The 27,500-nt window shown below is 44.2% G+C and overlaps 1 protein-coding gene across 2 annotated transcripts in view; it reads left to right on the top strand.

Moving 5' to 3' along the window:
* arl15a (ADP-ribosylation factor-like 15a) overlaps positions 1-27,500 on the top strand; it is a 414,801-nt gene that overhangs the window by 126,419 nt on the left and 260,882 nt on the right. For both annotated transcript variants that reach the window (XM_071352106.1, XM_071352105.1), the window contains exon 4: positions 10,068-10,276. In XM_071352106.1, coding sequence (XP_071208207.1) covers positions 10,068-10,276 — 209 coding nt within the window. The remainder of the gene's footprint in view (positions 1-10,067; positions 10,277-27,500) is intronic.

The following is a 27,500-nucleotide window of genomic DNA, read 5'->3' as shown; positions in this document are numbered from 1 at the left end:
ACCTGGTGAGCAGATATACAGTATGTTACTGGACCTGGTGAGCAGATATACAGTATGTTACTGGACCTGGTGAGCAGATATACTGTATGTTACTGGACCTGGTGAGCAGATATACTGTATGTTACTGGACCTGGTGAGCAGATATACTGTATGTTACTGAACATTGGTGAGCAGATATACAGTATGTTACTGGACCTGGTGAGCAGATATACTGTATGTTACTGGACCTGGTGAGCAGATATACTGTATGTTACTGGACCTGGTGAGCAGATATACAGTATGTTACTGGACCTGGTGAGCAGATACACTGTATGTTACTGGACCTGGTGAGCAGATATACTGTATGTTACTGCACCTGGTGAGCAGATATACAGTATGTTACTGGACCTGGTGAGCAGAAATACTGTATGTTACTGGACCTGGTGAGCAGATATACTGTATGTTACTGGACCTGGTGAACAGATATACTGTATGTTACTGGACCTGGTGAGCAGATATACTGTATGTTACTGGACCTGGTGAGCAGATATACAGTATGTTACTGGACCTGGTGAGCAGATATACTGTATGTTACTGGACCTGGTGAGCAGATATACTGTATGTTACTGAACATTGGTGAGCAGATATACTGTATGTTACTGGACCTGGTGAGCAGATATACTGTATGTTACTGAACCTGGTGAGCAGATATACTGTATGTTACTGGACCTGGTGAGCAGATATACAGTATGTTACTGGACCTGGTGAGCAGATATACAGTATGTTACTGGACCTGGTGAGCAGATATACTGTATGTTACTGGACCTGGTGAGCAGATATACTGTATGTTACTGGACCTGGTGAGCAGATATACTGTATGTTACTGGACCTGGTGAGCAGATATACTGTATGTTACTGGACCTGGTGAGCAGATATACTGTATGTTACTGGACCTGGTGAGCAGATACACTGTATGTTACTGGACCTGGTGAGCAGATATACAGTATGTTACTGGACCTGGTGAGCAGATATACAGTATGTTACTGGACCTGGTGAGCAGATATACTGTATGTTACTGGACCTGGTGAGCAGATATACTGTATGTTACTGGACCTGGTGAGTAGATATACTGTATGTTACTGGACCCGGTGAGCAGATATACAGTATGTTACTGGACCCGGTGAGCAGATATACTGTATGTTACTGGACCCGGTGAGCAGATATACTGTATGTTACTGGACCCGGTGAGCAGATATACTGTATGTTACTGGACCTGGTGAGCAGATATACTGTATGTTACTGGACCTGGTGAGCAGATATACTGTATGTTACTGGACCTGGTGAGCAGATATACTGTATGTTACTGGACCTGGTGAGCAGATATACTGTATGTTACTGGACCTGGTGAGCAGATATACTGTATGTTACTGGACCTGGTGAGCAGATATACTGTATGTTACTGGACCTGGTGAGCAGATATACTGTATGTTACTGGACCTGGTGAGCAGATATACTGTATGTTACTGGACCTGGTGAGTAGATATACTGTATGTTACTGGACCCGGTGAGCAGATATACAGTATGTTACTGGACCCGGTGAGCAGATATACTGTATGTTACTGGACCCGGTGAGCAGATATACTGTATGTTACTGGACCCGGTGAGCAGATATACTGTATGTTACTGGACCTGGTGAGCAGATATACTGTATGTTACTGGACCTGGTGAGCAGATATACTGTATGTTACTGGACCTGGTGAGCAGATATACTGTATGTTACTGGACCTGGTGAGCAGATATACTGTATGTTACTGGACCTGGTGAGCAGATATACTGTATGTTACTGGACCTGGTGAGCAGATATACTGTATGTTACTGGACCTGGTGAGCAGATATACTGTATGTTACTGGACCTGGTGAGTAGATATACTGTATGTTACTGGACCTGGTGAGCAGATATACAGTATGTTACTGGACCTGGTGAGCAGATATACTGTATGTTACTGGACCTGGTGAGCAGATATACTGTATGTTACTGGACCTGGTGAGCAGATATACAGTATGTTATTGGACCTGGTGAGCAGATATACTGTATGTTACTGGACCTGGTGAGCAGATATACTGTATGTTACTGGACCTGGTGAGCAGATATACAGTATGTTATTGGACCTGGTGAGCAGATATACTGTATGTTACTGGACCTGGTGAGCAGATATACTGTATGTTACTGGACCTGGTGAGCAGATATACTGTATGTTACTGGACCTGGTGAGCAGATATACATTATGTTACTGGAACTGGTGAGCAGATATACTGTATGTTACTGGACCTGGTGAGCAGATATACTGTATGTTACTGGACCTGGTGAGCAGATATACTGTATGTTACTGGACCTGGTGAGCAGATATACTGTATGTTACTGGACCTGGTGAGCAGATACACTGTATGTTACTGGACCTGGTGAGCAGATATACTGTATGTTACTGGACCTGGTGAGCAGATATACTGTATTTTACTGAACCTAGGTGAGCAGATAAACTGTATGTTACTGGACCTGGTGAGCAGATATACTGTATGTTACTGGACCTGGTGAGTAGATATACTGTATGTTACTGGACCTGGTGAGCAGATATACTGTATGTTACTGGACCTGGTGAGCAGATATACTGTATGTTACTGGACCTGGTGAGCAGAAATACTGTATGTTACTGGACCTGGTGAGTAGATATACTGTATGTTACTGGACCTGGTGAGCAGATATACAGTATGTTACTGGACCTGGTGAGCAGATATACTGTATGTTACTGGACCTGGTGAGCAGATATACTGTATGTTACTGGACCTGGTGAGCAGATATACTGTATGTTACTGGACCTGGTGAGCAGATATACTGTATGTTACTGGACCTGGTGAGCAGATATACTGTATGTTACTGGACCTGGTGAGCAGATATACAGTATGTTATTGGACCTGGTGAGCAGATATACTGTATGTTACTGGACCTGGTGAGCAGATATACTGTATGTTACTGGACCTGGTGAGCAGATATACTGTATGTTACTGGACCTGGTGAGCAGATATACTGTATGTTACTGGACCTGGTGAGCAGATATACAGTATGTTATTGGACCTGGTGAGCAGATATACAGTATGTTACTGGACCTGGTGAGCAGATATACTGTATGTTACTGGACCTGGTGAGCAGATATACAGTATGTTACTGGACCTGGTGAGCAGATATACTGTATGTTACTGGACCTGGTGAGCAGATATACTGTATGTTACTGGACCTGGTGAGCAGATATACTGTATGTTACTGGACCTGGTGAGCAGATATACTGTATGTTACTGGATCTGGTGAGCAGATACACTGTATGTTACTGGACCTGGTGAGCAGATATACTGTATGTTACTGGACCTGGTGAGCAGATATACTGTATTTTACTGAACCTAGGTGAGCAGATAAACTGTATGTTACTGGACCTGGTGAGCAGATATACTGTATGTTACTGGACCTGGTGAGCAGATATACTGTATGTTACTGGACCTGGTGAGCAGATATACAGTATGTTACTGGACCTGGTGAGCAGATATACTGTATGTTACTGGACCTGGTGAGCAGATATACAGTATGTTACTGGACCTGGTGAGCAGATATACTGTATGTTACTGGACCTGGTGAGCAGATATACTGTATGTTACTGGACCTGGTGAGCAGATATACTGTATGTTACTGGACCTGGTGAGCAGATATACAGTATGTTACTGGACCTGGTGAGCAGATATACAGTATGTTACTGGACCTGGTGAGCAGATATACTGTATGTTACTGGACCTGGTGAGCAGATATACTGTATGTTACTGGACCTGGTGAGCAGATATACAGTATGTTATTGGACCTGGTGAGCAGATATACTGTATGTTATTGGACCTGGTGAGCAGATATACTGTATGTTACTGGACCTGGTGAGCAGATATACAGTATGTTATTGGACCTGGTGAGCAGATATACTGTATGTTACTGGACCTGGTGAGCAGATATACTGTATGTTACTGGACCTGGTGAGCAGATATACAGTATGTTACTGGACCTGGTGAGCAGATATACTGTATGTTACTGGACCTGGTGAGCAGATATACTGTATGTTACTGGACCTGGTGAGCAGATATACTGTATGTTACTGGACCTGGTGAGCAGATATACTGTATGTTACTGGACCTGGTGAGCAGATATACTGTATGTTACTGGACCTGGTGAGCAGATATACTGTATGTTACTGGACCTGGTGAGCAGATATACTGTATTTTACTGAACCTAGGTGAGCAGATAAACTGTATGTTACTGGACCTGGTGAGCAGATATACTGTATGTTACTGGACCTGGTGAGTAGATATACTGTATGTTACTGGACCTGGTGAGCAGATATACTGTATGTTACTGGACCTGGTGAGCAGATATACTGTATGTTACTGGACCTGGTGAGCAGAAATACTGTATGTTACTGGACCTGGTGAGTAGATATACTGTATGTTACTGGACCTGGTGAGCAGATATACAGTATGTTACTGGACCTGGTGAGCAGATATACTGTATGTTACTGGACCTGGTGAGCAGATATACTGTATGTTACTGGACCTGGTGAGCAGATATACTGTATGTTACTGAACCTAGGTGAGCAGATATACTGTATGTTACTGGACCTGGTGAGCAGATATACTGTATGTTACTGGACCTGGTGAGCAGATATACTGTATGTTACTGGACCTGGTGAGCAGATATACTGTATGTTACTGGACCTAGGTGAGCAGATATACTGTATGTTACTGGACCTGGTGAGCAGATATACTGTATGTTACTGGACCTGGTGAGCAGATATACTGTATGTTACTGGACCTGGTGAGCAGATATACTGTATGTTACTGGACCTGGTGAGCAGATATACTGTATGTTACTGGACCTGGTGAGCAGATATACTGTATGTTACTGGACCTGGTGAGCAGATATACTGTATGTTACTGGACCTGGTGAGCAGATATACTGTATGTTACTGAACCTGGTGAGCAGATATACTGTATGTTACTGGACCTGGTGAGCAGATATACAGTATGTTACTGGACCTGGTGAGCAGATATACAGTATGTTACTGGACCTTGGCCATGTGTTGTTGATGATAAATTGGAGGGGTTATGTTGAACAGCGCCGTTCCAAGTTGTTGGTCATGGGGGGGGGCTTGAGAATCAGTGCGCACAGCGATTTAATAACTCCAAGGGATCTGTGTTTACTTTGAAGAGAAATGTTTGTGTCGTAACAGAGTACAGTGGACTGTGTGTGTGTGAGTGTGTGTATGTGTGTGTGTGTGTGTGTGTGTGTGCGCGCGCTGTAACACAACAACATGGTATACATTATGTGTGTCTGTCGTAACACAGTGAGTGAGCTTGGACACTCTAACGCCTGCGGGCTTTGGAGAGATGCATACAGAGTTGCATGCAACCATAGCCAGACACATACACACACACACACACACACACACACACACACACACACACACACACACACACACACACACACACACACACACACACACACACACACACACACACAACGACGGAGTCAATACAGGAGCGGAACCACACAATGGAACATGAGGAACAATGGAACATGAGGAACAATGGAACATTCTATGATCGTGTTCAAACAGAACGTTCAGGGAAACCTTTGTTGATGATTCTTTTTTGAGTGACATAATCATAACTACAACATCGTAATAATTACTTCTCGGGGGAAATCTCTGTCCAAGTCTCTGATGTGTTGTCATGAATTGTTTGTTAGAGAAATGGAAACATTACTCTGTGAAAAGAGAGTATTCACCGCTGTAAAGTTTGTTGTTTATCAAGTTGATAAATAAGGGAAAGCTTTTGGTTTTATGTTTGACTTTGTTGCTTTCTGTCATGGTGAACAACGTCACTGTCCTCTGTCATGGTGAACAACGTCACTGTCCTCTGTCATGGTGAACAACGTCACTGTCCTCTGTCATGGTGAACAACGTCACTGTCCTCTGTCATGGTGAACAACGTCACTGTCCTCTGTCATGGTGAACAACGTCACTGTCCTCTGTAATGGTGAACAACGTCACTGTCCTCTGTAAGGGTGAACAACGTCACTGTCCTCTGTCATGGTGAACAACGTCACTGTCCTCTGTCATGGTGAACAACGTCACTGTCCTCTGTAATGGTGAACAACGTCACTGTCCTCTGTCATGGTGAACAACGTCACTGTCCTCTGTAATGGTGAACAACGTCACTGTCCTCTGTAATGGTGAACAACGTCACTGTCCTCTGTCATGGTGAACAACGTCACTGTCCTCTGTAATGGTGAACAACGTCACTGTCCTCTGTCATGGTGAACAACGTCACTGTCCTCTGTCATGGTGAACAACGTCACTGTCCTCTGTAAGGGTGAACAACACTCTATTCCACTCTATTCCCACTCTATTCCCAACCTATTCCCAACCTATTCCCACCCTATTCCTACCCTATTCCCACTCTGTTCCCACTCTATTCCCACCCTATTCCCACTTTTTTCCCATCCTATTCCCACATTATTCCAACCCTGTTCCCAACCTTGTCCCATCCTATTCCCACCTTATTCCCACTTTATTCCCACTCTATTCCTACCCTGTTCACACCCTGTTCCCACTCTATTCCTACCCTGTTCACACCCTGTTCCCACCCTATTTCCACTCTATTCCCACACTGTTCCCACTCTGTTTCCACCCTGTTCCCACTTTATTCCCACTCTATTAGCTGTCTACATACCACCACAGACCGATGCTGGCACTAAGACCGCACTCAATGAGCTGTATACCGTCATAAGCAAACAGGAAAATGTTCAACCAGAGGCGGCGTTCCTTGTGGACGGGGACTTTAATGCAGGGAAACTTAAATCAGTTTTACTTAACCTCTCTGGTACAAGTGGGACGGTAGCGTCCCACCTCGACAACAGCCAGTGAAATTGCAGGGCGCCAAATTCAAAACAACAGAATTCCTCAAACATACAAGTATTATACACCATTTTAAAGTAAAACTTCTTGTAAATCCAACCACAGTGTCCGATTTCAAAAAGGCTTTACTGCGACAGAAAACCATACAGCCATTTTCCAGCCAAGGAGAGGGCTCACAAAAGTCAGAAATAGCGATTAAATTAATCACTAACCTTTGATGATCTTCATCAGACGGCACTCATAGGACTTCATGTTACACAATAGATGTATGTTTTGTTCGATAAAGTTCATATTTATATCCAAAAATCTCAGTTTACATTGGCGCGTTATGTTCAGAAATGCATTGTCTCAAACAATCATCCGGTGAAAGTGTAGAGAGCCACATCAAATTACAGAAATACTCATCATAAACATTGATCTAAGATACAAGTGTTTAACATACATTTAAAGATAAACTTCTCCTTAATGCAACCGCTGTGTCAGATTTCAAAAAGGCTTTACGGCGAAAGCACACTTTGCGATTAGGTTAGGTCAGCGCCTAGCCACAGAAAACCATACAGCCATTTTCCTACCAAGGAGAGGTGTCACAAAAGTCAGAAATAGAGTTAGAATGAATCACTTACCTTTGATGATCTTCATCTGATGGCACTCCCAGGTCTCCATGTTAGACATGTTATGTCCAAATACCTCCTTTTTGTTCGCGTGTTTAGTCCAGTAATCAAAATGCACAAGGTGCGAGCACAAAGTCTAGACGAAAAGTTAAAAAAACGTTATATTACAGTTTGTAGAAACATGTCAAACGATGTATAGAATCAATCTTTAGGATGTTTTTATCATAAAGCTTCAATAATGTTTCAACTGGACAATTCCTTTGTCTTTAGAAATGAAAAGGAACGGAGCTCGTGCTCGCTCACAGCTGCGCGCGTGACTAAATTAAAGGAATTCAACCAGACCCCTGATTCAAACCGCTCTGATTCGCTCCCCCTTCACAGTAGAAGCCTGAAACAACGTTCTAAAGACTGTTGACATCTAGTGGAAGCCTTAGGAAGTGCAATCTGACCCCATAGACACTGTATATTGGATAGGCAATCACTTGAAAAACTACAAACCTCAGATTTCCCACTTCCTGGTTGGATTTTTCTCAGGTTTTCACCTGCCATATGAGTTCTGTTATACTCACAGACATCATTCAAACGGTTTTAGAAACGTCAGAGTGTTTTCCTAGCCTCTAGGCCTGAGTAGCAGGCAGTTTACTCTGGGCACGCTTTTCATCCGGACGTGAAAATACTGCCCCCTACACCAGTGAGGTTAATTTCTATCAGCATGTTAAATGTGCAACCAGAGGGGAAAAAACTCTAGACCACCTTTACGCCACACACAGAGACGCTTACCAAGCTCTTTCTCACCCTCCATTTTGCAAATCTGACCATAATTCTATCCTCCTGATTCCTGCTTGAAAGCAAAAATTAAAGCAGGAAACACCAGTGACTCAGTCAATAAACAAGTAGTCAGATGAAGCAGATGCTAAACTACAGGACTGTCCTGCTAGCACAGAGTGGAATTTTTTTCTGGAACTGTTCCGATGGCATTGAGGAGTACACCACATCATACGTACATACGTACATACCCCAACAAGAAGCCATGGATTACAGGCAACATCTGCATTGAACTAAAGGGTAGACCTGCCGCTTTCAATGGAGCGGAACTCTAACCCGGAAGCTTATAAGAAATCCCGCTATGCCCTCCGACAAACCATCAAACAGGCAAAGCGTCAATACAGAAGTTTAACAGTCATCCAATCATCCGCTGAACCAGTCCCTCTTGCTTTAGCCCACGTAGCATTTAGTTCCCTTATGATTTTAGTAAGTTCCTTAGTAAACCAAGGGTTCTCTCCTTAATCCTGAATGTTTTAAAAGGGGTCTATTGCAAACATCCTGGAATACGTTGTGGAAGTAAGAAAAGGTTCACCATCAGGGATTAATTCCATTCTATTCCATTCAATGCTAAATACATCATGTAAAAAACCTTGAATATCAAACCGCTTCCAGTTTCTTTTCGTAATGACACGTGGAGATTTTCTTAGGAATTTTACCATCTCTCACACAGGCAATAGCACAGTGATCACTTATGTCATTTGCAAAAATACCAGAAGCATTAAAACAATGATGAGTATTGGGTAAAATCAAATCAATCAAAGAGGATTTCAGAGGATATTTTATATTGAACCTCGTTACACTGTTGACAATCTGAGTGAGATTATAGGTATTACATAGAATTTAGAGTTGATCAGAGCTAGATGTCAGTCCTGATTCAGGTCACCCATCAGGACAAACTCACAATTGACATTCTGTGATAAGAATTTGAAAATACAATCCAGAGAGCCAACATTAGTAGATGGAGGTCTATCACAACAAGATACAACAATATTTAAAGATGAGCCAAGGGGTTAGGTTCAAAGACAGATATTCAAAATGTTTAGGTTTAGTAACAGAAGTCAGAACGACCACCGAGAACTTGTCTTTTACATTTACAGCAACACCACCCCCCTTAGATTTACCATCTGCACCAAAAACATTGTTACCATTTATGCCAATATTTTTGTCTGTAATAGATTACATTTTTTGAGCCAGGTTTCAGAAAGCATAAATACGTCAGTTTTTATTCATATATTCACAAAATCAAGCTTTGGCAGAAGACTTCTAACATTCATATGCAAAAACTTCAGGCCACTCTGACTACTTAATATATATACTATATATTATATATTATAGTATACTTTTTATAGATGATGCATTATATAGTATATATTACAGTATGTGTAATACTGTTCATTTATTATGCTGTATATATAGTATATATTAAGGTATATTTTATACTGTTAATTTATGACGCTGTATTTACAGTATTGTACAGTATATACAGGGTATATTATAGGATACTGTGTAACTCAATCGGTCCTGTCTTACTGGTTTTTAACAATAGCATTTTGTTTTTTTTACCAAGAGTTGTTGAATATCTTTTCATATTCAGTTTGGAAGAGATGATGAAGGTAATGACAGCTTTCTTCTTCTTCTCGTCTTCCTCCAGGAGCGGAGAACATTAAGAAGTACTGGTCTCGCTACTACCAGGGTTCTCAGGGTGTGGTGTTCGTATTGGACAGCGCTTCTTCAGACGAGGAGTTGGAGTCGGCCCGTAACGAGCTCCACTCTGCCCTGCAGCACCCCCAGCTCTGCACCCTGCCCTTCCTCATACTGGCCAACCACCAGGACAAACCAGCTGCACGCACACCCAACCAGGTAGACGGACTATTTTCCAATGTACACAAACATCCAATGGAAGTGTGGATCATGATTTAACCCTTAGGAAAGACACACATAGGTTGTAGAGGTTGGAGTAGAGGGTAGCTAGACCCTGGAACAGTTTGGGGGATTCAGTGCCTTGCTCAAGGACACAACAGCAGGATTTGATACCAGCTCATCAGATCTGGGCAGAAACTAGCTGTTTTCTGTTTCTGTTATCTGAACATACCAACTTTTCAAATACTTGAGATTAGTCAAATATAGTTTATATAGATTTAAAATGAAAAGTCAACTCGTTTTCTTTCTTTGATATTCAAATACAGGTCTCAGAAAAAAACAAATCAGATTTGAAAGCGTTTTGAATACCACTCAGAAAACCAAATCATATTTTAAGGTATTTGAATACATGCAAGTTATTTGAAAACAAAACAACAACAAAAAATGAACCAAAGAACTACAACAGTTAGTTGAATGAGTCTAAATATATGATCATTAGCACATGGTCGGGAGGGTCTCTTAGATAGGAATCTTAATATAGCGTATTAGCCTAGAATGAAATACACGAGGGACATGTTAACTAATACAAATAAGAAAGAACAGTTATTGTAGCTACTGCTAGCCTAGCTATCTAACGTTAACTTTACCTCTAGAATCTTTGTCACCTCGACACAGACCACTAACACAAATCACTTTACACGTATTTTCATAACGAGCGAGAGTCCTATTGAAACACTTGACATCACGTTCTTGTGCGTGTGTATTAACTGTGTGATTATTACAATAGCGACATTTGTTGTTACATAGGACTTTTGGAAAATGTATTTTATAATGACATAATAATGGAGTTATTACAATGGAATACGAAATGTGTCACTATTCCTCTTGTGTACAGTAGTTACAAAAACTCTCAGCCAGAGTTCTCATGCAATTTACCAAAGTATTATGGAACAACGTGCTCGTAAAATATTGCTTCAAAAGTAATTACAGTTTCATTACACAATTACAAGAACATTACACGGGAACAGTTTAACGTTAAGTGTTACTGAGAATGCTAACAGTAACAAAGTATGGCTAGTAAGTTTTCGAAAGGAAACTAAATACCCCCAAAACTGCCTAGGATGAAAATCATGTTAGTTGGTATTTGGAGTAAACTCTCCCTGATGAACAAACAGGTTTAAAGTTGTTTTGGCTAAACATCCAATTTGCTGTTTGCAAAATGTTTGCAAATGTCTTCGCAGTATTTTTCTGGTATCATAAAATGAAATGCAGCTTTCAACCTTGTTGAAGGAGTCATACAGTAGTTGAGCATCACAATGTGCACTACTTAGCCACATTTCCAACATCTCATTCCAAAATCATGGGTTTTAATATGGAGTTGATCCCCCCCATTGCTGCTACAATAGTCTCCACTCTTCTGGGAAGGCTTTCCACTAGATGTAGGAACATTGTTGCGGGGACTTGCTTCCATTCAGCCACTCGAGCATTAGTGAGGTCGGGCACTGATGTTGGACCGATTAGGCCTGGCTCGCAGTCACAGACAGTGACACATGGACAGACAGTGACACATTCAATTCCACATTGCACACTCTTGCCTCCATCTAGCTGATCTAGGGTGTAATTGTTAGTCCAACAGTTGCAAATGAGAGTTTCTATTGGACAAATTCAGGAATGATTATCCCAGTTTTGTTCCTTTTGCTTCCGTTTAAGAAACATTTCTCAACAATATCAGCAGAATGAATACATCCCTGATCACATCAGTTCACTTTCATAGCAGCCACGTTATATTCCTTCTTGTATCTATGTGTTCTCCTCCTCTCACCTTTTCCCTTCACTTGTGGACTTCAATGAACAACACATCCAACTGTCTGTCAGGCGAAAAAACCTTTCCAAGCCAAACCATATCATAACCGCTACACACAGCCTACATCGTTGTCACCATATTAGCTAAAGTAACGTCGTAGTCAACGTACAGTTGAAGTCGGAAGTTTACAAACACTTAGGTTGGAGTCATTGAAACTCGTTTTTCAACCACTCCACAAATGTCTTGTTAACAAACTATAGTTTTTGCAAGTCGGTTAGGACATCTACTTTGTGCATGACACAAGTCATTTTTCCAACAATTGTTTACAGACAGATTATTTCACTTATAATTGACTGTATCACAATTCCAGTGGGTCAGAAGTTTACATGCACTAAGTTGACTGTGCCTTTAAACAGCTTGGAAAATTCCAGAAAATTATGTAATGACATTAGAAGCTTCTGATAGGCTAATTGACATCATTTGAGTCAATTGGAGATGTACCTGTGGATGTATTTCAAGGCCTACCTTCAAACTCAGTGCCTCTTTGCTTGACATCATGGGAAAATCTAAAGAAATCAGCCAAAACCTCAGAAAAAAAAATGTAGACCTCCACAAGTCTGGTTCATCCTTGGGAGCAATTTCCAAATGCCTGAAGGTACCACGTTCATCTGTACAAACAATAGTACGCAACTATAAACATCATGGGACCACGCAGCCGTCATACCGCTCAGGAAGGAGACGCGTTCTGTCTCCTAGAGATGAACGTACTTTGGTGAGAAAAGTGCAAGTCAATCAGCAAGGAAGAAGCCACTGCTCCAAAACCGCCATAAAAAAGCCAGACTACGGTTTGCAACTGCACATGAGAAATCTCCTCTGGTCTGATGAAACAAAAATGTAACTGTTTGACCATAATGACCATCATTATGTTTGGATGAAAAAGGTGGCTTGCAAGCTGAAGAACACCATCCCAACCGTGAAGCACAGGGGTGGCAGCATCATGTTGTGGGGATGCTTTTCTGCAGGAGGGACTGGTGCACTTCACAAAATAGATGGCTTCATGAGGATGGAAAATAATGTGGATATATTGAAGCAAAATCTAAAGACATCAGTCAGGAAGTTAAGGTTTGGTCGCAAATGGGTCTTCCAAATGGACAATGACCCCAAGCATACTTCCAAAGTTGTGGCAAAATGGCTTAAGGACAACAAAGTCAAGGTATTGGAGTGGCCATCACAAAGCCCTGACCTCCAACCCAATCGAAAATTTGTGGACAGAATTGAAAAATCATGTGCGAGCAAGGAGGCCTACAAACCTGACCCAGTTACAGCAGCTCTGTCAGGAGGAATGGGCCAAAATTCACCCAACTTATTATTAAAAAACGTTTGACCCAAGATAAACAATTTAAAGGCAATGCTACCAAATGCTAATTGAGTGTATGTAAACTTCTGACCCACTGGGAATGTGATGAAAGAAATAAAAGCTGAAATAAATCACTCTCTCTACTATTATTCTGACATTTCATATTCTTAAAATAAAGTGGTGATCCTAACTGACCTAAGACAGGGAATTTTTATTAGGATTAAATGTCAGGAATTGTGAAAAACTGAGTTTAAATGTATTTGACTAAGGTGGATGTAAACTTCCGAATTCACCTGTAGCTAATAGAACTAACGGTTAGTAAACCCGCTACAATCATGCAGTAACGTTACAGTGTACAGTCTTTAAGCAGTTTAGCAATCATACCGGCGTGCCCCAGTGGCAATACATTTGTAAAACCAAAAGCTTGTAAAGAACAAGAAGGCCCGCACACTGTTGAAGCTTCCAATTCAACCAGAATATCTCTAACACACCTGCTGTCTCTAGAGAGTTTGTGGTGTGGGACAAGGACGTCCGGTGAACAGGTCAGGGTTCCATAACGGCATGAAGAACAGTTGAAACTGGAGCAGCAGCACAACCAGGTGGACTGGGGACAGCATGGAGTCATCAGGCCAGGTAGTCCTAAGACATGGTCCTCCGAGAGAAAGTTAGAGAAAAAGAGAGAGAGAGAATTAGAGAGAGCATACTTAAATTCACACAGGTCACCGGATAAGACAGGAGAAATACTCCAGATTGACAGACTGGCCCTAGCCCCCTGACACACAAACTATAGCAGCATAACAACTGGAGGCTGAGACAGGAGGGGTCGGGAGACACTGTGGCCCCACACACGCACGCACGCACGCACGCACGCACGCACGCACGCACGCACGCACGCACGCACACACACACACACACACACACACACACACACACACACACACACACACACACACACACACACACACACACACACACACACACACACAGAGACTCACACAAACACAGAGACTCACAGACACACAGAGACTCACACACACACAGAGACTCACACAAACACAGAGACTCACACAAACACAGAGACTCACACACACACAGAGACTCACACAAACACAGAGACTCACACAAACACAGAGACTCACACAAACACAGAGACTCACACACACACAGAGACTCACACAAACACAGAGACTCACACAAACACAGAGACTCACACAAACACACCAGAGTGAGAATAGAGAATAAACAGGAGGTGAAAGACATGAGGAACTATGTATAAGGGGTTTAGGTTATTTGACGGCTGGATCTATGAAAGGTAGAAGGGACAGAACCAGGACATGTGTTCCCAACATGGGCTTCCTGACCCTCTGCCAAAACATCAGACAGCTGAAACCAGTTCCCTTGGACTCCAGAACACATCAGCAAACTCAAACCAGCTCCTTGGACTCAGAACACAGAAGCTCCATTTTATTATTGGAGAAGATTCCGGATTTTTTTTTTAATGGTGTTGACATTCTCCAGTTCTAAAATATGGCTAACAGGTATAGTGCTTTATTCAGTGGGGGAGCTCTGAGCCGTATGGCCAGTTGTTGTAGGGTAGTAGAGACATGAAACACCACAAACCCCTCTCTCTCTCTCTCTCTCTCTCTCTCTCTCTCTCTCTCTCTCTCTCTCTCTCTCTCTCTCTCTCTCTCTCTCTCTCTCTGTCTCTCTCTCTCTCTCTCTCTCTCTCTTTCTCTCTCTCTCTCTCTCTCTCTCTTTCTCTCTCTCTCTCTCTCTGTCTCTCTCTCTCTGTCTCTCTCTCTATGTCTCTCTCTCTCTCTCTCTCTCTCTCTCTCTCTCTCTCTCTCTCTCTCTCTCTCTCTCTCTCTCTCTCTCTGCTCTCTCTCTCTCTCTCTCTCTCTCTGTCTCTCTCTCTCTCTCTCTCTCTCTCTGTCTCTCTCTCTCTCTCTCTCTCTCTCTCTCTCTCTCTCTCTCTCTCTCTCTCTCTCTCTCTCTCTATGTCTCTCTCTCTCTCTCTCTCTCTCTCTCTCTCTCTCTCTCTCTCTCTCTCTCTCTCTCTCTCTCTCTCTCTCTCTCTCTCTCTCTCTCTCTCTCTCTCTCTCTCTCTCTCTCTCTCTCTCTCTCTCTCTCTCTCTCTCTCTCTCTCTCTCTCTCTCTCTCTCTCTCTCTCTCTCTCTCTCTCTCTCTCTCTGTCTTCAGGCTGCTGGTGTTCTGTGGATATTCTCAATGTGGGATGTTTTGGCTAGCCGACTGATCGCTCCTTCTGTTCAGACTCTCGCTCATGTTTCAAAACCTCTTCTTCTTCTTTTTCTTCTTCTTAGTACGCTATCTTAGGGAATAGGGTGCCATTTGTTTCCACTCATTATCAGCGGCGACCTCAGATCTGATCACGCCCTGTGTCTTAATTTAACCCTGTCAGGTATCGGTCAGCCGGAAGGTATCGGTCAGCCGGAAGGTATCGGGCTCTGTGGGGTCTGTTTGTGTTTGTGAACAGAGCCCCAGGACCAGCTTTCTTAGGGGACTTCTCCATTTTCATATCTCTGTAGAGATGCTCTCTCTCTCTCTCTCTCTCTCTCTCTCTCTCTCTTTCTCACTCTCTTTGTATCTCTCTCTATCTCTCTCACTCTCTGTGTATCTCTCTCACTCTGTTTGTATCTCTCTCTCACACTCTCTTTGGCTCTCTCTCTCTCTTTCTCCCGCCTCTCTCTCTCTCGCGCTCTCTCTCTGTCTCTCTCTCTCTCTCTCTTTCTCCTCCATCTCTATCTCTCTTTCTCTCCCTCCCTCTTTTTCCCCCTCTTTATCTCTCTCTCTCTTTCTCCCCCCTCTATCTCTCTCTCTCTTTCTCCCCCCTCTCTATCTATATCTATATCTCTCTCTTTCTCCCCCTCTCTATCTTTATCTCTCTCTCTTTCTCCCCCCTCTCTATCTATATCTCTCTCTTTCTCCCCCTCTCTATCTCTCTCTCTCACACTATCTTTGGCTCTCTCTCTCCCTCCCTCTTTCTCCCCCCTCTATCTCTCTCATCTCTCCCTCCCTCTTTCTCCCCCATCTCTATCTCTCTCTCATCTCTCCCTCCCTCTCTATCAATTCAATTCAATTCAAGGGGCTTTATTGGCATGGGAAACATGTGTTAACATTGCCAAAGCAAGTGAGGTAGATAATATACAAAAGTGAAATAAACATCTATCTCTCAATTCAATTCAATTCAATTCAAGGGGCTTTATTGGCATGGGAAACATGTGTTAACATTGCCAAAGCAAATGAGGTAGACAATACACAAAAGTGAAACAAACAAAACGAATTAACAGTAAACATTACACATACAGAAGTTTCAAAACAATAAAGACATTACGAGTGTCATATTAAATATATACAGTGTTGTAACAATGTACAAATGGTTAAAGCACACAAGTTAAAATAAGTAAGCATAAATATGGGTTGTATTTACAATGGTGTTTGTTTTTCACTGGTTGCCCTTTTCTTGTGGCAACAGGTCACAAATCTTGCTGCTGTGATGGCACACTGTGGAATTTCACCCAGTAGATATGGGAGTTTATCAACATTTGTTTTCTAATTCTTTGTGTGTCTGTGTAATCTGATGGAAATATGGTCATACATTTGGCAGGAGGTTAGGAGGTGCAGCTCAGTTTCCACCTCATTTTGTGGGCAGTGTGCACATAGCCTGTCTTCTCTTGAGAGGCAGGTCTGCCTACGGCGGCCTTTCTCAATAGCAAGGCTCGCTGAGTCTGTACAAAGCTTTCCTTAATTTTGGGTCAGTCAGTGGTCTCTCTCTCTCTCTCTCTCTCTCTCTCTCTCTCTCTCTCTCTCTCTCTCTCTCTCTCTCTCTCTCTCTCTCTCTCTCTCTCTCTCTCTCTCTCTCTCTCTCTCTCTCTCTCTCTCTCTCTCTCTCTCTGTCTCTCTCTCTCTCTCTCTCTCTCTCTCTCTCTCTCTCTCTCTCTCTGTCTCTCTGTCTCTCTCAGTCTCTCAGTCTCTCAGTCTCTCAGTCTCTCTCTCTCTCTCTCTCTCTCTCTCTCTCTCTCTCTCTCTCTCCTTCAATCTCAAATCAATTCAATTTGCTTTATTGGCATGACGTAACAATGTACATATTGCCAAAGCTTACTTTGGATATTTACAATATGAAAATAATAAGAATCAAAATTGTCAACGGGAAAACAGTAACAACACTAACCAAGTGTCAAAATAACCATAAATTGAACAATAACAATAAGCATACAGTAGAATACATGTGCAGGTTGATTGGTCTGTCAGACACTGTCCCTCATCTTATGGCAGGCAGCAATGTAGTGCGCTGCCAACCCACAGCTCTCTGCGTCCTCCCCCAACAGGACTGGTAGCCTATCCTCGTCAGAGACGTCTTTGAAACCTTGAATAAGGGTTTCAAATTTGTGGAAATGACACTCTCTAATTGTTTTATATTTTTTACATTTTGTCAAGAAATGCAGCTATGTCTCAGGTTCTGCTGTGGTGCAGTGGTTGCACAGTCTTTCCTCTACAGGGAACCAGGTTTTCCTGTGTCTACCCTTCTCAATGGCAAGGCTGTGCTCAATTTCTCTCGCTCTCTCTCTCTCACTTTCTCTCTCGCTCTCTCTCTCTCTCACTCTCTCTCTCGCTCGCTCTCTCTCGCTCTCTCTCGCTCTCGCTCTCTCTCTCTCACTCTCTCTCGCTCTCTCTCTCTCTCTCTCTCTCTGTCTCTCTTTCTTTCTCTTTCTCTTTCTCTCTCTCTCTCTCTCTCTCTCTCTGTCTCTCTCTCTTTCTTTCTTTCTCTCTCTCTCCGATCTCTATTCCTCGCCAGTCTCAGTCACGCAAGGTTCAGGTGATGTCGGCTCACACCATGTAAAAATCATCCTACTGCTGTGAAGTACCCAGGCTGTGTGTGTGCATGCGAAGCATGTGTGTGTGTGGGTAAACCCTGCTGGGAGGTGCGTGTGGGTAAACCCTGCTGGGAGGTGCGTGGGTAAACCCTGCTGGGAGGTGCGTGGGTAAACCCTGCTGGGAGGTGCGTGTGGGTAAACCCTGCTGGGAGGTGCGTGTGGGTAAACCCTGCTGGGAGGTGCGTGTGGGTAAACCCTGCTGGGAGGTGCGTGGGTAAACCCTGCTGGGAGGTGCGTGTGGGTAAACCCTGCTGGGAGGTGTGTGTGGGTAAACCCTGCTGGGAGGTGCGTGTGGGTAAACCCTGCTGGGAGGTGCGTGGGTAAACCCTGCTGGGAGGTGTGTGTGGGTAAACCCTGCTGGGAGGTGCGTGTGGGTAAACCCTGCTGGGAGGTGCGTGGGTAAACCCTGCTGGGAGGTGTGTGTGGGTAAACCCTGCTGGGAGGTGCGTGTGGGTAAACCCTGCTGGGAGGTGCGTGTGGGTAAACCCTGCTGGGAGGTGCGTGTGGGTAAACCCTGCTGGGAGGTGCGTGTGGGTAAACCCTGCTGGGAGGTGCGTGTGGGTAAACCCTGCTGGGAGGTGCGTGGATAAACCCTGCTGGGAGGTGCGTGGGTAAACCCTGCTGGGAGGTGCGCGTGTAAACCCTGCTGGGAGGTGCGTGTGGGTAAACCCTGCTGGGAGGTGCGTGGGTAAACCCTGCTGGGAGGTGCGTGTGGGTAAATCCTGCTGGGAGGTGCGCGTGTAAACCCTGCTGGGAGGTGCGCGTGTAAACCCTGCTGGGAGGTGCGCGTGTAAACCCTGCTGGGAGGTGCGTGTGGGTAAACCCTGCTGGGAGGTGCGTGGGTAAACCCTGCTGGGAGGTGCGTGTGGGTAAACCCTGCTGGGAGGTGCGTGTGGGTAAACCCTGCTGGGAGGTGCGTGGGTAAACCCTGCTGGGAGGTGCGTGTGGGTAAACCCTGCTGGGAGGTGCGCGTGTAAACCCTGCTGGGAGGTGCGTGTGGGTAAACCCTGCTGGGAGGTGCGTGTGGGTAAACCCTGCTGGGAGGTGTGTGTGGGTAAACCCTGCTGGGAGGTGCGTGGGTAAACCCTGCTGGGAGGTGCGTGGGTAAACCCTGCTGGGAGGTGCGCGTGTAAACCCTGCTGGGAGGTGCGTGTGGGTAAACCCTGCTGGGAGGTGCGTGGGTAAACCCTGCTGGGAGGTGCGTGTGGGTAAACCTTGCTGGGAGGTGCGTGGGTAAACCCTGCTGGGAGGTGCGTGTGGGTAAACCCTGCTGGGAGGTGCGTGGGTAAACCCTGCTGGGAGGTGCGTGTGGGTAAACCCTGCTGGGAGGTGCGCGTGTAAACCCTGCTGGGAGGTGCGTGTGGGTAAACCCTGCTGGGAGGTGCGTGGGTAAACCCTGCTGGGAGGTGCGTGTGGGTAAACCCTGCTGGGAGGTGTGTGTGGGTAAACCCTGCTGGGAGGTGCGTGTGGGTAAACCCTGCTTGGAGGTGCGTGTGGGTAAACCCTGCTGGGAGGTGCGTGTGTAAACCCTGCTGGGAGGTGCGTGTGGGTAAACCCTGCTGGGAGGTGCATGTGTAAACCCTGCTGGGAGGTGCGTGGGTAAACCCTGCTGGGAGGTGTGTGTGGGTAAACCCTGCCAAACTCCTTGGAGCCTCCAGCACATCAAACTCCATGGAGCCTCCAGCACATCAAACTCCATGGAGCCTCCAGCACATCAAACTCCATGGAGCCTCCAGCACATCAAACTCCCTGGAGCCTCCAGCACATCAAACTCCATGGAGCCTCCAGCACATCAAACTCCATGGAGCCTCCAGCACATCAAACTCCCTGGAGCCTCCAGCACATCAAACTCCATGGAGCCTCCAGCACATCAAACTCCATGGAGCCTCCAGCACACCACACATTATATGATCGGTTCGGAAGGTTCTCCGTGATGGTAGCATGTCTGAATTACAAGGTCTCCTCTCGCTCCACAACCTCTTGGCCTGAAGTTTGGGAACATTTCATTGTTCTTATTCATAATTGAATAACTCTTGTTGAAAAGCTCTCCTGCAGGACTGCACTGCTTAATATTAAATTAAAGTTATACTAAACATTTCCTGGTGCGTGTAAAGAACAGGTGTGAGCCTCTCTCTCTCTCTCTCTCTCTCTCTCTCTCTCTCTCTCTCTCTCTCTCTCTCTCTCTCTCTCTCTCTCTCTCTCTCTCTCTCTCTCTCTCTCTCTTTCTCTCTCTCTCTCTCTCTCTCTCTCTCTCTCTCTCTCTCTCTCTCTCTCTCTCTCTCTCTCTCTCTCTCTCTCTCTCTCTCTCTCTCGCTCTCTCTCTCTCTCTCTCTCTCTCTCTCTCTCTCTCTCTCTCTCTCTCTCAGTTTAGCTAAATCTGGGCACTTCTCTTTCAATTCAATTCAAGGGGCTTTATCGGCATGGGAAACATGTGTTAACATTGCCAAAGCAAGTGAGGTAGATAATATACAAAAGTGAAATAAACAATAAAAATGAACAGTAAACATTAGACATACAGAAGTTTCAAAACAATAAAGACATTACAAATGTCATATTATGTATATATACAGTGTTGTAACAATGTACACAAGGGAAAATAAACAAGCATAAATATGGGTTGTATTTACAATGGTGTTTGTTCTTCACTGGTTGCCCTTTTCTTGTGGCAACAGGTCACACATCTTGCTGCTGTGATGGCACACTGTGGAATTTCACCCAGTAGATATGGGAGTTTATCAAAATTGGGTTTGTTTTCGAATTCTTTGTGGATCTGTGTAATCTGAGGGAAATATGTGTCTCTGATATGGTCATACATTTGGCAAGAGGTTAGGAAGTGCAGCTCAGTTTCCACCTCATTTTGTGGGCATTGTGCACATAGCCTGTCTTCTCTTGAGAGCCATGTCTGCCTACGGCGGCCTTTCTCAATAGCAAGGCTATGCTCACTGAGTCTGTACATAGTCAAAGCTTTCCTTAAGTTTGGGTAAGTCACAGTGGTCAGGTATTCTGCCACTGTGTACTCTCTGTTTAGGGCCAAATAGCATTCTAGTTTGCTCTGTTTTTTTGTTAATTCTTTCCAATGTGTCAAGTAATTATCTTTTAGTTTTCTCATGATTTGCTTGGGTCTAATTGTGCTGCTGTCCTGGGGCTCTGTGGTGTGTGTTTGTGTTTGTGAAGAGAGCCCCAGGACCAGCTTGCTTAGGGGACTCTTCTCCAGATTCATCTCTCTGTAGGTGATGGCTTTGTTATGGAAGGTTTGGGAATCGCTTCCTTTTAGGTGGTTGTAGAATTTAACGGCTCTTTTCTGGATTTTGATAATTAGTGGGTATCGGCCTAATTCTGCTCTGCATGCATTATTTGGTGTTCTACGTTGTACACGGAGGATATTTTTGCAGAATTCTGCATGCAGAGTCTCAATTTGGTGTTTGTCCCATTTTGTGAAATCTTGGTTGGCGAGCGGACTCCAGACCTCACAACCATAAAGGGCAATGGGCTCTATGACTGATTCAAGTATTTTTAGCCAGATCCTAATTGGTATGTTGAATTTTATGTTCCTTTTGATGGCATAGATTGCCCTTCTTGCCTTGTCTCTCAGATCGTTCACAGATTTGTGGAAGTTATCTGCGGCACTGATGTTTAGGCCAAGGTATGTATAGTTTTTTGTGTGCTCTAAGGCAACGGTGTCTAGATGGAATTTGTATTTGTGGTCCTGGCAACTGAACCTTTTTCGGAACACCATTATTTTTCTCTTACTGAGATTTACTGTCAGGGCCCAGGTCTGGCAGAATCAGTGCAGAAGATCTAGGTGCTGCTGTAGGCCCTCCTTGGTTGGTGACAGAAGCACCAGATCATCGGCAAACAGTAGAACATTTGACTTCAAATTCTAGTAGGCTGAGGCCGGGTGCTGCAGACTGTTCTAGTGCCCTCGCCAATTCGTTGATATATATGTTGAAGAGGGTGGGGCTTAAGCTGCATCCCTGTCTCACCCCACGGCCCTGTGGAAAGAAATGTGTGTGTTTTTTGCCAGTTTTAACCGCACACTTGTTGTTTGTGTAAATGGATTTTATAATGTCGTATGTTTTACCCCCAACACCACTTTCCATCAATTTGTATAGCAGACTCTCATGCCAAATTGAGTCAAAGGCTTTTTGGAAATCAACAAAGCATGAGAAGACTTTGCCTTTGTTTTGGTTTGTTTGGTTGTCAATTAGGGTGTGCAGGGTGAATACATGGTCTGTTGTACGGTAATTTGGTAAAAAGCCAATTTGACATTTGCTCAGTACATTGTTTTCATTGAGGAAATATACGAGTCTGCTGTTAATGATAATGCTTTTGTGGATTGGGGTGACAGTCCTTGGTTCCAAATATTGGGGAAGATGCCAGAGCTAAGGATGATGTTAAAGAGTTTAAGTATAGCCAGTTGGAATTTGTTGTCTGTATATTTGATCATTTCATTAAGGATACCATCAACACCACAGGCCTTTTTGGGTTGGAGGGTTTTTATTCTGTTCTGTAGCTCATTCAAGGTAATTGGATAATCCAGTGGGTTCTGGTGGTCTTTAATAGTTGATTCTAAGATTTGTATTTGATCCTGTATATGTTTTTGCTGTTTGTTCTTTGTTCTTTGTTATAGAGCCAAAAACATTGGAGAAGTGGTTTACCCATACATCTCCATTTTGGATAGATAATTCTTTGTGTTGTTGTTTGTTTAGTGTTTTCCAGTTTTCCCAGAAGTGGTTAGAGTCTATGGATTCTTCAATTACATTGAGCTGATTTCTGACGTGCTGTTCCTTCTTTTTCCGTAGTGTATTTCTGTATTGTTTTAGTGATTCACCATAGTGAAGGCGTAGACTCAGGTTTTCCGGGTCTCTATGTTTTTGGTTGGAAAGGTTTCTCAATTTCTTTCTTAGATTTTTGCATTCTTCATCAAACCATTTGTCATTGTTGTTCATTTTCTTCGTTTTCTATTTGAGATTTTTAGATTTGATAGGGAAGCTGAGAGGTCAAATATACTGTTAAGATGTTCTACTGCCAAGTTTACACCTTCGCTATTACAGTGGAACCTTTTACCCAGGAAATTGTCGAAAAGGGATTGAATTTGTTGTTGCCTAATTGTTTTTTGGTAGGTTTCCAAACTGTGATTTTGCTGTGGTCTGATAGGGGTGTCAGTGGGCTGACTGTGAACGCTCTAAGAGACTCTGGGTTGAGGTCAGTGATAAAGTAATCTACAGTACTACTGCCAAGAGATGAGCTATAGGTGTAACTACCATAGGAGTCCCCTCGAAGCCTACCATTGACTATGTACATACCCAGCGTGCGACAGAGCTGCAGGAGTTGTGACCCGTTTTTGTTGGTTATGTTGTCATAGTTGTGCCTAGGGGGGCATATGGGGTCTCTCTCTCTCTCTCTCTCTCTCTCTCTCTCTCTCTCTCTCTCTCTCTCTCTCTCTCTCTCTCTCTCTCTCTCTCTCTCTCTCTCTCTCTCTCTCTCTCTCTCTCTCTCTCTCTCTCTCTCTCTCTCTCTCTCTCTCTCTCTCTCTCTCTCTCTCTCTCAAGCAGAGAGTTGAAGTCTGCCCTGTTCTAACCCAGGCTGAAAGCTCAATTAGCGATGTGCCACGGACCATTTCCCGAGACTTCTCACCCGCAACAGTGAGGGTTATGTTCAAAGCCCTGAGAGGGGACCGCCAGATGAACTCTGTTTGTGTGTCACATCATTGATATGTGGCCTGCACCTTTTCCCTGACTCTGTGAGTTAAAAAAAATCCCAAGGCTTATCTATTGTTTTGAAGGTTGAACAGCAGAAACGGTTTCACTTAAAACGTGTTTGGAAAAGAGAAGCTTTTCACATTCAATCTTGTCTACTGTGTTTTAAACCCGATGTTCATATTCCATTGTCTCAGTATAAAGCCACTAGCCAATTACAGGAGTCTATCCATTGTTCTAATGTCTTTGATACTACAGACTTCTGTCTAGAATTAAGAGGAAGGCTGGATTGTGTCCAAAATGGCACCCTATGGGTGCTGGTCAAAAGAAGTGCACAAAATAGTGTATAGAGTGGCATTTGGAATGCAGCCCCTGCTAACTGTGACGGGCCCCATCTCTGTTCATGTCCTACATCTCTATATTAGATTAGATTAGGCTCACAGAGGATTGCAATTCTGTTTTTTGTTCCAGCCTTGTATTGTATAATGTATTGGGTTTAGCAAGCGGTTGCTGTGTAGACCCCAGTCTCTCTCCCCTGCTCCCAACATCTAACTCCACAATGCTGAAACCCTGTTCTGTTGGAGCTCTGTTGAAACTCTGTTGGAACTCTATTAGAGCTCTATTAGAACTCTGCTGGAACTCTGTTGAAAGTATGTTAGAGAATCGGTTGAAACTGTGAGAGCTCTATTAGAACTATGTTGGAACTCTATTGGAGCTCTATTGGAACTCTTTTAGAGCTCTTTTAGAGCTCTGTTGGAACTCTGTTAGAGCTCTCTTAGAACTCTGTTTGAACACTGTTAGAGAATCAGTTGAAACTCTGTTAGAGCTCTATTATAACACTGTTAGAACTCTGTTGGAGCTCTGTTGGAACTCTGTTGGAGCTTTGTGAGAGCTCTATTGAACTCTGTTGGAGCTCTGTTGGAACTCTGTTAGAGCTCTATTATAACACTGTTAGAGAATCAGTTGAAACTCTGTTAGAGCTCTATTATAACACTGTTAGAACTCTGTTGGAGCTCTGTTGGAACTCTGTTGGAGCTTTGTGAGAGCTCTATTGAACTCTGTTGGAGCTTTGTTGGAACTCTGTTAGAGCTCTATTATAACACTGTTAGAGAATCAGTTGAAACTCTGTTAGAGCTCTATTGAACTCTGTTGGAGCTCTGTTGGAACTCTGCTGGAACTCTGTTGGAGCTCTGTTGGAACTCTGCTGGAACTCTGTTGGAACTCTGCTGGAACTCTGTTGGAGCTCTGTTGGAACTCTGTTGGAGCTCTGTTGGAACTCTGTTGGAGCTCTGTTGGAACTCTGCTGGTGCTCTGTTGGAACTCTGTTGGAGCTCTGTTGGAACTCTGCTGGAACTCTGTTGGAACTCTGCTGGAACTCTGTTGGAACTCTGCTGGTGCTCTGTTGGAGCTCTGTTGGAACTCTGTTGGAGCTCTGTTGGAGCCCTGTTGGAACTCTGCTGGAACTCTGTTGGAGCTCTGTTGGAACTCTGCTGGAACTCTGTTGGAGCTCTGTTGGAACTCTGTTGGAGCTCTGTTGGAACTCTGCTGGTGCTCTGTTGGAACTCTGTTGGAACTCTGCTGGAACTTTGTTGGAGCTCTGCTGGAACTCTGTTGGAGCTCTGTTGGAGCTCTGCTGGAACTCTGTTGGAACTCTGTTGGAACTCTGCTGGAACTCTGTTGGAACTCTGTTGGAACTCTGTTGGAGCTCTGTTGGAACTCTGCTGGTTCTCTGTTGGAACTCTGCTGGAACTCTGTTGGAACTCTGTTGGAACTCTGTTGGAGCTCTGCTGGAACTCTGTTGGAACTCTGTTGGAACTCTGCTGGAACTCTGTTGGAACTCTGTTGGAACTCTGTTGGAGCTCTGTTGGAACTCTGCTGGTTCTCTGTTGGAACTCTGTTGGAGCTCTGCTGGAACTCTGTTGGAACTCTGTTGGAACTCTGTTGGAGCTCTGCTGAAACTCTGTTGGAACTCTGTTGGAACTCTGCTGGAACTCTGTTGGAACTCTGTTGGAACTCTGCTGGAACTCTGTTGGAACTCTGTTGGAACTCTGTTGGAGCTCTGTTGGAACTCTGCTGGAACTCTGTTGGAACTCTGTTGGAGCTCTGCTGGAGCTCTGTTGGAACTCTGTTGGAACTCTGTTGGAGCTCTGTTGGAGCTCTGTTGGAGCTTTGTTGGAACTCTGCTGGAACTCTGTTGGAGCTCTGTTGAACTCTATTGGAGCTCTGTTGGAACTCTGTTGAACTCTGTTGGAGCTCTGTTGGAACTCTGTTGGAGCTCTATTAGAACTCTGCTGGAACTCTGTTGGAGCTCTGTTGGAACTCTGTTGGAACGCTGTTGGAACTCTGTTGGAACTCTATTAGAACTCTGCTGGAACTCTGTTAGAGCTCTGTTGGAGCTCTGTTGGAACTCTGTTAGAGCTCTGTTGAACTCTATTGGAGCTCTGTTGGAACTCTGTTGGAACTCTGTTAGAGCTCTGTTGGAACTCTGTTGGAACGCTGTTATAGAATCAGTTGAAACTCTGTTGGAGCTCTGTTGAAAGTATGTTAGAGAATCGGTTGAAACTGTGAGAACTCTGTTGGAACTCGGTTGGAGCTCTGTTGGAGCTCTATTGGAACTCTGTTGGAACTCTGTTAGAGCTCTTTTGGAACCCTGTTGGAATGCTGTTAGAGAATCGGTTGAAACTGTGAGAACTCTGTTGGAACTCTGTTAGAGCTCTATTAGAACACTGTTAGAACTCTGTTAGAGCTCTATTAGAACACTGCTAGAACTCTGTTGCAGCTCTGTTGGAACTCTGTTAGAGCTCTATTAGAACACTGCTAGAACTCTGTTAGAGCTCTATTAGAACACTGCTAGAACTCTGTTAGAGCTCTATTAGAACACTGCTAGAACTCTGTTGCAGCTCTGTTAGAGCTCTATTAGAACTCTGCTGGAACTCTGTTGGAACGTGGGCAGATGGTCTGTGGATTGTGTTTCTCTCGCTGGCTCCCAGCCTCGGGATCGATCTTCAACGTGAATGAAAAGAGAATGTAGGCTAAACAGACACAAATTCAATTAACCTAAACTTTTACTGGCAACTCTTGTCGACACATACGCACACAGGCACACACACACAAACACAACGATGACGTCTCTTAGGCATGTTCCATGTTCTCAGAGAACTAAGCAGCGCCCCTCCCTCCACCCTCGACATGCACCAGTGTGATCTGGGAACTTCCTTGTTTACTGTGTGGTGTGACTCTGGGTGTTATTGGAGTGTGTTCACATTGCAGGGGAGCCTGTGTGTGTGTGTGTGTGTGTGTGTGTGTGTGTGTGTGTGTGTGTGTGTATGAGGGTTAATATGTCTCTACAGACTTGTTAATGCCTCACTGAGGCCCTCTGTGTTGTGTTGGGGTTTGGGGGGTTGTGTTGGGGGGTTGGGGCTGTGGTGAAGGGATGGTGATGGGAGGAAACATAATTCCTTGTTGGGTGGAG

Source organism: Salvelinus alpinus, chromosome 19, assembly GCF_045679555.1.
Source record: "Salvelinus alpinus chromosome 19, SLU_Salpinus.1, whole genome shotgun sequence".
Classification (NCBI taxonomy): domain Eukaryota; kingdom Metazoa; phylum Chordata; class Actinopteri; order Salmoniformes; family Salmonidae; genus Salvelinus; species Salvelinus alpinus.
Note: the sequence above shows the minus strand (reverse complement) of the source record. Positions and strands in the feature narration are given on the sequence as shown.